This window comes from Daphnia magna, unplaced genomic scaffold (genome assembly GCF_020631705.1).
Source record: "Daphnia magna isolate NIES unplaced genomic scaffold, ASM2063170v1.1 Dm_contigs291, whole genome shotgun sequence".
Classification (NCBI taxonomy): domain Eukaryota; kingdom Metazoa; phylum Arthropoda; class Branchiopoda; order Diplostraca; family Daphniidae; genus Daphnia; species Daphnia magna.
Genome location: NW_025533226.1, coordinates 51,158 through 62,484, shown reverse-complemented (window position 1 = coordinate 62,484; position 11,327 = coordinate 51,158). Strand labels below are relative to the sequence as shown.

The 11,327-nt window shown below is 31.8% G+C and overlaps 1 protein-coding gene across 1 annotated transcript; it reads right to left on the bottom strand.

Annotated features, from left to right (window-relative positions):
* Nucleotides 1-9,091: 9,091 nt before the first annotated feature.
* On the bottom strand, nucleotides 9,092-10,561 carry LOC123468109. Its single transcript, XM_045167767.1, has one exon. The coding sequence runs from the start codon at nucleotides 10,559-10,561 to the stop codon at nucleotides 9,092-9,094; it is 1,470 nt and encodes a 489-aa protein (XP_045023702.1).
* Between the last annotated feature and the right edge of the window lie 766 nt (nucleotides 10,562-11,327).

The following is an 11,327-nucleotide window of genomic DNA, read 5'->3' as shown; positions in this document are numbered from 1 at the left end:
ACACTGTTATACCATGAGTTTTTACTTCTATGTGTAAACTGCATGGAATATACTTGTATTCAATGTGAATACACTGTTATACCATGAGTTTTTACTTCTATATGTAAACTGCATCAAATATACTTGTATTCAATGTGAATACACTGTTATACCATGAGTTTTTACTTCTATATGTAAACTGCATCAAATATACTTGTATTCAATGTGAATACACTGTTATACCATGAGTTTTTACTTCTATATGTATACTGCATCAAATATACTTGTATTCAATGTGAATACACTGTTATACCATGAGTTTTTACTTCTATATGTAAACTGCATGGAATATACTTGTATTCAATGTGAATACACTGTTATACCATGAGTTTTTCCTTCTATATGTATACTGCATCAAATATACTTGTATTCAATGTGAATACACTGTTATACCATGAGTTTTTACTTCTATATGTAAACTGAATGGAATATACTTGTATTCAATGTGAATACACTGTTATACCATGAGTTTTTACTTCTATATGTATACTGCATCAAATATACTTGTATTCAATGTGAATACACTGTTATACCATGAGTTTTTACTTCTATATGTAAACTGCATCAGATATACTTGTATTCAATGTGAATACACTGTTATACCATGAGTTTTTACTTCTATATGTATACTGCATCAAATATACTTGTATTCAATGTGAATACACTATTATACCATGAGTTTTTCCTTCTATATGTATACTGCATCAAATATACTTGTATTCAATGTGAATACACTGTTATACCATGAGTTTTTACTTCTATATGTAAACTGCATGGAATATACTTGTATTCAATGTGAATACACTGTTATACCATGAGTTTTTACTTCTATATGTATACTGCATCAAATATACTTGTATTCAATGTGAATACACTGTTATACCATGAGTTTTTACTTCTATATGTAAACTGCATCAAATATACTTGTATTCAATGTGAATACACTGTTATACCATGAGTTTTTACTTCTATATGTATACTGCATCAAATATACTTGTATTCAATGTGAATACACTGTTATACCATGAGTTTTTACTTCTATATGTATACTGCATCAAATATACTTGTATTCAATGTGAATACACTGTTATACCATGAGTTTTTACTTCTATATGTAAACTGCATGGAATATACTTGTATTCAATGTGAATACACTGTTATACCATGAGTTTTTACTTCTATATGTATACTGCATCAAATATACTTGTATTCAATGTGAATACACTATTATACCATGAGTTTTTACTTCTATATGTAAACTGCATCAAATATACTTGTATTCAATGTGAATACACTGTTATACCATGAGTTTTTACTTCTATATGTATACTGCATCAAATATACTTGTATTCAATGTGAATACACTGTTATACCATGAGTTTTTACTTCTATATGTAAACAGCATCAAATATACTTGTATTCAATGTGAATACACTGTTATACCATGAGTTTTTACTTCTATATGTAAACTGCATGGAATATACTTGTATTCAATGTGAATACACTGTTATACCATGGGTTTTTTCTTCTATATGTAAACTGCATGGAATATACTTGTATTCAATGTGAATACACTGTTATACCATGAGTTTTTACTTCTATATGTATACTGCATCAAATATACTTGTATTCAATGTGAATACACTGTTATACCATGAGTTTTTACTTCTATATGTAAACAGCATCAAATATACTTGTATTCAATGTGAATACACTGTTATACCATGAGTTTTTACTTCTATATGTAAACTGCAAGGAATATACTTGTATTCAATGTGAATACACTGTTATACCATGAGTTTTTACTTCTATATGTAAACAGCATCAAATATACTTGTATTCAATGTGAATACACTGTTATACCATGAGTTTTTACTTCTATATGTAAACTGCATGAAATATACTTGTATTCAATGTGAATACACTGTTATACCATGAGTTTTTACTTCTATATGTAAACTGCATGGAATATACTTGTATTCAATGTGAATACACTGTTATACCATGAGTTTTTACTTCTATATGTATACTGCATCAAATATACTTGTATTCAATGTGAATACACTGTTATACCATGAGTTTTTACTTCTATATGTAAACTGCATGGAATATACTTGTATTCAATGTGAATACACTGTTATACCATGAGTTTTTACTTCTATATGTATACTGCATCAAATATACTTGTATTCAATGTGAATACACTGTTATACCATGAGTTTTTACTTCTATATGTAAACTGCATGGAATATACTTGTATTCAATGTGAATACACTGTTATACCATGAGTTTTTACTTCTATATGTAAGCAGCATCAAATATACTTGTATTCAATGTGAATACACTGTTATACCATGGGTTTTTACTTCTATATGTAAACAGCATCAAATATACTTGTATTCAATGTGAATACACTGTTATACCATGAGTTTTTACTTCTATATGTATACTGCATCAAATATACTTGTATTCAATGTGAATACACTGTTATACCATGAGTTTTTACTTCTATATGTAAACTGCATGGAATATACTTGTATTCAATGTGAATACACTGTTATACCATGAGTTTTTACTTCTATTTGTATACTGCATCAAATATACTTGTATTCAATGTGAATACACTGTTATACCATGAGTTTTTACTTCTATATGTAAACTGCATCAAATATACTTGTATTCAATGTGAATACACTGTTATACCATGAGTTTTTACTTCGATATGTATACTGCATCAAATATACTTGTATTCAATGTGAATACACTGTTATACCATGAGTTTTTACTTCTATATGTAAACTGCATGGAATATACTTGTATTCAATGTGAATACACTGTTATACCATGAGTTTTTCCTTCTATATGTATACTGCATCAAATATACTTGTATTCAATGTGAATACACTGTTATACCATGAGTTTTTACTTCTATATGTAAACTGAATGGAATATACTTGTATTCAATGTGAATACACTGTTATACCATGAGTTTTTACTTCTATATGTATACTGCATCAAATAAACTTGTATTCAATGTGAATACACTGTTATACCATGAGTTTTTACTTCTATATGTAAACAGCATCAAATATACTTGTATTCAATGTGAATACACTGTTATACCATGAGTTTTTACTTCTATATGTAAACTGCATGGAATATACTTGTATTCAATGTGAATACACTGTTATACCATGAGTTTTTACTTCTATATGTATACTGCATCAAATATACTTGTATTCAATGTGAATACACTGTTATACCATGAGTTTTTACTTCTATATGTAAACAGCATCAAATATACTTGTATTCAATGTGAATACACTGTTATACCATGAGTTTTTACTTCTATATGTAAACTGCATGGAATATACTTGTATTCAATGTGAATACACTGTTATACCATGGGTTTTTACTTCTATATGTAAACTGCATGGAATATACTTGCATTCAATGTGAATACACTGTTATACCATGAGTTTTTACTTCTATATGTATACTGCATCAAATATAATTGTATTCAATGTGAATACACTGTTATACCATGCGTTTTTACTTCTATATGTAAACAGCATCAAATATACTTGTATTCAATGTGAATACACTGTTATACCATGAGTTTTTACTTCTATATGTAAACTGCAAGGAATATACTTGTATTCAATGTTAATAAACTGTTATACCATGAGTTTTTACTTCTTTATGTAAACAGCATCAAATATACTTGTATTCAATGTGAATACACTGTTATACCATGAGTTTTTACTTCTATAAGTAAACTGCAAGAAATATACTTGTATTCAATGTGAATGCACTGTTATACCACGAGTTTTTACTTCTATATGTAAACTACATGGAATATACTTGTATTCAATGTGAATACACTGTTATACCATGAGTTTTTACTTCGATATGTATACTGCATCAAATATACTTGTATTCAATGTAAATACACTGTTATACCATGAGTTTTTACTCCTATATGTAAACTGCATGGAATATACTTGTATTCAATGTGAATACACTGTTATACCTTGAGTTTTTACTTCTATATGTATACTGCATCAAATATACTTGTATTCAATGTGAAGACACTGTCATACCATGAGTTTTTACTTCTATATGTGAACTGAATGGAATATACTTGTATTCAATGTGAATACACTGTTATACCATGAGTTTTTACTTCTATATGTAAGCAGCATCAAATACACTTGTATTCAATGTGAATACACTGTTATACCATGAGTTTTTACTTCTATATGTAAACAGTATCAAATATACATGTATTCAATGTGAATACACTGTTATACCATGAGTTTTTACTTCTATATGTATACTGCATCAAATATACTTGTATTCAATGTGAATACACTGTTATACCACGAGTTTTTACTTCTATATGTAAACTGCATGGAATATACTTGTATTCAATGTGAATACACTGTTATACCATGACTTTTTACTTCTATTTGTATACTGCATCAAATATACTTGTATTCAATGTGAATACACTATTATACCATGAGTTTTTACTTCTATATGTAAACTGCATCAAATATACTTGTATTCAATGTGAATACACTGTTATACCATGAGTTTTACTTCGATATGTATACTGCATCAAATATACTTGTATTGAATGTGAATACACTGTTATACCATGAGTTTTTACTTCTATATGTAAACTGCATGGAATATACTTGTATTCAATGTGAATACACTGTTATACCATGAGTTTTTCCTTCTATATGTATACTGCATCAAATATACTTGTATTCAATGTGAATACACTGTCATACCATGAGTTTTTACTTCTATATGTAAACTGAATGGAATATACTTGTATTCAATGTGAATACACTGTTATACCATGGGTTTTTACTTCTATATGTATACTGCATCAAATAAACTTGTATTCAACGTGAATACACTGTTATACCATGAGTTTTTACTTCTATATGTAAACAGCATCAAATATACTTGTATTCAATGTGAATACACTGTTATACCATTAGTTTTTACTTCTATATGTAAACTGCATGGAATATACTTGTATTCAATGTGAATACACTGTTATACCATTGGTTTTTTCTTCTATATGTAAACTGCATGGAATATACTTGCATTCAATGTGAATACACTGTTATACCATGAGTTTTTACTTCTATATGTATACTGCATCAAATATAATTGTATTCAATGTGAATACACTGTTATACCATGCGTTTTTACTTCAATATGTAAACAGCATCAAATATACTTGTATTCAATGTGAATACACTGTTATACCATGAGTTTTTACTTCTATATGTAAACTGCAAGGAATATACTTGTATTCAATGTTAATAAACTGTTATACCATTAGTTTTTACTTCTTTATGTAAACAGCATCAAATATACTTGTATTCAATGTGAATACACTGTTATACCATGAGTTTTTACTTCTATAAGTAAACTGCAAGAAATATACTTGTATTCAATGTGAATGCACTGTTATACCACGAGTTTTTACTTCTATATGTAAACTGCATGGAATATACTTGTATTCAATGTGAATACACTGTTATACCATGAGTTTTTACTTCGATATGTATACTGCATCAAATATACTTGTATTCAATGTAAATACACTGTTATACCATGAGTTTTTACTCCTATATGTAAACTGCATGGAATATACTTGTATTCAATGTGAATACACTGTTATACCTTGAGTTTTTACTTCTATATGTATACTGCATCAAATATACTTGTATTCAATGTGAATACCCTGTTATACCACGAGTTTTTACTTCTATATGTAAACTGCATGGAATATACTTGTATTCGATGCGAATACACTGTTATACCATGAGTTTCCACTTCTATATGTAAACAGCATCAAATACACTTGTATTCAATGTGAATACACTGTTATACCTTGAGTTTTTACTTCTATATGTATACTGCATCAAATATACTTGTATTCAATGTAAATACACTATTATCCCATGAGTTTTTACTTCTATATGTAAACTGCATGGAATATACTTGTATTAAATGTGAATAAACTGTTATACCATGAGTTTTTACTTCTATATGTATACTGCATCAAATATACTTGTATTAAATGTGAATACATTGTCATACCATGAGTTTTTACTTCTATATGTAAACAGCATCAAATATACTTGTATTCAATTTGAATACACTGTTATACCATGAGTTTTTACTTCTATATGTAAACTGCATGGAATATACTTGTATTCAATGTAAATACACTGTTATACCATGGTTTTTTACTTCTATATGTAAACTGCATGGAATATATTTGTATTCAATGTGAATACACTGTTATACCATGAGTATTTACTTCTATATGTATACTGCATCAAATATACTTGTATTCAATGTGAATACACTTTTATACCATGCGTTTTTACTTCTATATGTAAACAGCATCAAATATACTTGTATTCAATGTGAATACACTGTTATACATTGAGTTTTTACTTCTATATGTAAAGAGCATCAAATATACTTGTATTCAATGTGGATACACTGTTTTACCATGAGTTTTTACTTTTATATGTATACTGCATCAAATATACTTGTATTCAATGTAAATACACTATTATACCATGAGTTTTTACTTCTATATGTATACTGCATCAAATATACTTGTATTCAATGTGAATACACTTTTATACCATGCGTTTTTACTTCTATATGTAAACAGCATCAAATATACTTGTATTCAATGTGAATACACTGTTATACATTGAGTTTTTACTTCTATATGTAAAGAGCATCAAATATACTTGTATTCAATGTGGATACACTGTTTTACCATGAGTTTTTACTTTTATATGTATACTGCATCAAATATACTTGTATTCAATGTAAATACACTATTATACCATGAGTTTTTACTTCGATATGTAAACTGCAAGAAATATACTTGTATTCAATGTGAATGCACTGTTATATAATGAGTTTTTACTTCTATATGTAAACTGCATGGAATATACTTGTATTCAATTTGAATACACTGTTATACCATGAATTTTTACTTCTATATGTATACTGCATCAAATATACTTGTATTTAATGTGAATAAACCATTATACCATGAGTTTTTACTTCTATATGTAAACTGCATCAAATATACTTGTATTCAATGTGAATACACTGTTATACCATGAGTTTTTACTTCTATATGTATACTGCATCAAATATACTTGTATTCAATGTGAATACACTGTTATACCATGAGTTTTTACTTCGATATGTATACTGCATCAAATATACTTGTATTCAATGTGAATACACTGTTATACCATGAGTTTTTACTTCTATATGTAAACTGCATGGAATATACTTGTATTCAATGTGAATACACTGTTATACCATGAGTTTTTACTTCTATATGTATACTGCATCAAATATACTTGTAGTCAATGTGAATACACTGTTATACCATGAGTTTTTACTTCTATATGTATACTGCATCAAATATACTTGTATTAAATGTGAATACACTGTTATACCATAAATTTTTACTTCTATATGTAAACTGCATCAAATATACTTGTATTCAATGTGAATACACTGTTATACCATGAGTTTTTACTTCTATATGTAAACTTTATGTAATATACTTGTATTCAATGTGAATACATTGTCATACCTTGAGTTTTTACTTCTATATGTAAACAGCATCAAATATACTTGTATTCAATTTGAATACACTGTTATACCATGAGTTTTTACTTCTATATGTAAACTGCATGGAATATACTTGGATTCAATGTGAATACACTGTTATACCATGGTTTTTTACTTCTATATGTAAAGTGCATGGAATATATTTGTATTCAATGTGAATACACTGTTATACCATGAGTATTTACTTCTATATGTATACTGCATCAATTATACTTGTATTCAATGTGAATACACTGTTATACCATGCGTTTTTACTTCTATATGTAAACAGCATCAAATATACTTGTATTCAATGTGAATACACTGTTATACCTTGAGTTTTTACTTCTATATGTATACTGCATCAAATATACTTGTATTCAATGTGAATACACTGTTATACAATGAGTTTTTACTTCGATATGTATACTGTGTAAAGCATCCTCCCTCTCGGGTGGATGACTTTACGGATTAAGACAAATATATTACCACGGAACTCGGAGACGTTTACCCACAATGATGACAGTGTATTATTAGACTAGGCCATAAGAATTACACGGGAAAGGACATACAATATGACAAGAAAGGGAATAACGAGCCAAACCATAACGACCAATAGAATAAGGGCAATTTGGAAGCTTACCGATGTAGCGCGAGCGTTACGGGAGCGCACGTTGGTAAAACGATACGAAGTGGCTCGGGGTAGCGAGAGCGGGACACGGTGGAAAACAGACACGAGATGGAGACGATTGGAAATACAATTCAGATAGGCACTTACGGAGACAGGTAGTCGGAGAAACACTTGTAAGAGAAAACACTAAGGCAAGTTAGGTGTCGAACTAGTGTTGTTGAAGGCAACTGAAGATTTAGCGAGCTGCTAGCTGTCTGATTTTCCTTAGATTTTGAGTTCACCATGAAACCTCGCATCTCGTCAAATTGGCGTGATGCTGTTGACGTGTCGCTATGTCGCGCGTGCAGCCAATCAGGAGGTGTTTGTTTAATGGCTTGATTGGCGTCGCGCGTGCGACCAATCAAACGGATGTTTATTTAATGGCGTGATATGCATCGCACGTGTAACCAATCACGGAAGTTTGTTTAGTGGCGTGATAATGCGTCGCACGTGTGAGTCAGACAGCAGGTGTTCAATTGGGTCAACGCTAAGATGTCTATGACAAATGGTTACTATGCGGATTACGATATTCGAATAATATGCAAAAGAAGAGTAAATGCAAGAGAGTAAAATGTAGACATAATTATATACCAAGGGAGAGTAAACATAATATTATAAGAATGCGGGTGTCATAAGATGTATTTGTAGGCCTTCGTTACATCGCTCCGGGCGGCGTAGGATTACGTCCCGTAATCAGACTTCATGTTCGTGGTAAGAAGTTTTAACTTCTTTAATCGGAGGACAGCAAATACCGAAGAGGCCAAGACAGCAGCAAATGCGTAAGGCGATGAGGACAAGGATGAAAATGACGGTGACGACCAAGGAGATTATGATGACCTCCCACCAGCTGGTATATCTCTCGACTCCTCCTGCTGTCAGTAGAACATCAGCTGCATGAGGACGATGATTCAATGGAAAATCAGCAGGTGATTGTTCATTCATGGCGGCTACGATGTCAGCTACAACGTTCATGTGGTTGAGTAAATTATCGTTATAAGCTGGATTGCTGCGATGGTCATAGTCGAAGGCTTTCACGTCTTCGTATCGGAAGGAATGAGCCAATGTACGCTCCGGCAGTACAATATTCGGGTCGATCCTTTTCCAAGTGTTGTTGCGGAAGGCGTAAGGTTTATCGTTGAAATTGACGAAACCATTCGTCCAATAGCATGGGGAAAATTTCACTAATTCCCAGCCATCGAGATTAATGGTATAACTGTTAAATTTCGGTTGTGGTCCACAAGGTGTGATTATGGTTTCAAATGTGGCATTCACAGCTTTACACTGAATCACTACGGCGGTTTGTCCAAAAGCTTGCAATTTTGCACACCGAGGTAATTTCAATAATGAAGCGGCGAGCCAACCATTATATTGGGCGGTGATGATTGCTCGTTCATTTTCAGCTTTGCGAACATCACACTCAATTGTCTGTAACATACGCGCTAATTCATTATCACGATCAATAGCACGATCTTGAATATATTGTTTATTGGCCAATTTATCCAAATCGGGGTCACTAGATGGCGAGGTGGTTTCAACAGAGACGCTTGGTAGGGCCTTCTCCTTGATGGACGCCGACTCGGCGGTGAGTGATAGAGATTTATCGACGAAAGGCCACGTTACCAAAACTAAATTTGATTGGCCGACGATTTTAAAAGTCGTTGTTCGGTTGTTGCAACTTCGATGATTGGGGTCGCAGGGTGGTTGAAGAGTCAAATGAAAATCTAGTTGACGGTCATCGTCCAAGAGGCGGAAATATTTTTCATTCGTCGTCTTCATCATAAGATTTCCGATTCCAGATTCAACTGTACGTAATTCGTGTTGAATCTTATGGGTGTATGTCGTATCCCAAACCAAAGTTAGATGGTTGTGAGACAAGGTACCGGCGGTTGCGGCAGCTTTTCCGATCGGCGTTGGAAAATCTTCATCTTCCATTTGTTGAAACAATTGTACTTGTTCAAGCGCACAATTCAGAATTTCCGAATCGACGGTTCGCATCCAGTAACCGTCAGATCGAGGTTCATGCGAAAATACATACTTCTCATCCGAAAGAGTCATTTCATAACCTTCACACTTTTTAGTGTTAATCATTTTATAGCACTCAGAAGCCGTTGTGTCTAGAGGAATTTTCTCAGGCACGATCACTGTTTGACCGAAAAAGTTCATAGTCATGCGGTGAATATTTCTCCATCTGGCACAAATAAAACCCGGAAATTTCACTGCGGCGCGTTCATCACTGTAGACAACATATCTCACTGGAACAGCACTCGTGGAATTCATTTTCGGCTTGCAATCAGCATCAGGAAATTGAATAATTCCCATATTCTTCGGTTCAGCGCAATCGCATACGGTTGTTTGGAATGCGCGTGCGCGTAGGTAGAGACACAGCAGTAGCAATAGTAACGGCATTGACGACATTACTACATGTAAAAATATATGGTAAATGACATAACAAAAAGGAACAGTATACTGGCCAACTTAGTCTAAGTCATCATGTGGGTTTACTAAGCTAAGTTTATAATCAAATATGAAAAAGAAATAATGGAAGTAAACGTCAAAGTAAAAGAGAGAAAACAACAACAAAAATTTCTGACGGCTTTTGAAAGGTCAACGATTTCCCGTCGGCTTTTCATCGGCTACGCCACGGCAAAATAATAGAAAACTAGGGGGTGTCGTAATATAACAGTTTTTTATGGTAGAAGGACACAATATTTTTCGAATAAATTTATATCGTTGGAACGAGGGGAAAGTGAGCTTAATTATCAAAAAGAAAGAATTGAAAAATATTGAATCATGTGGAAATGTTGACGAGAAAGAAACGTTTCAAAGTTTTACGGCGGAAAATTTTTTCTGCCGTGGAAGGACACGCGCATATCTCGTTTTTTTTCTAAGTCCAATGCAGGGGAAAGTACAAATGGGGGGAAGAAGCGGA

What these genes read in the sequence shown, in the direction of transcription:
- LOC123468109 (XM_045167767.1), bottom strand. Translation starts at nt 10,561, where the DNA reads ATGAACTTTTTCGGTCAAACAGTGATCGTGCCTGAGAAAATTCCTCTA.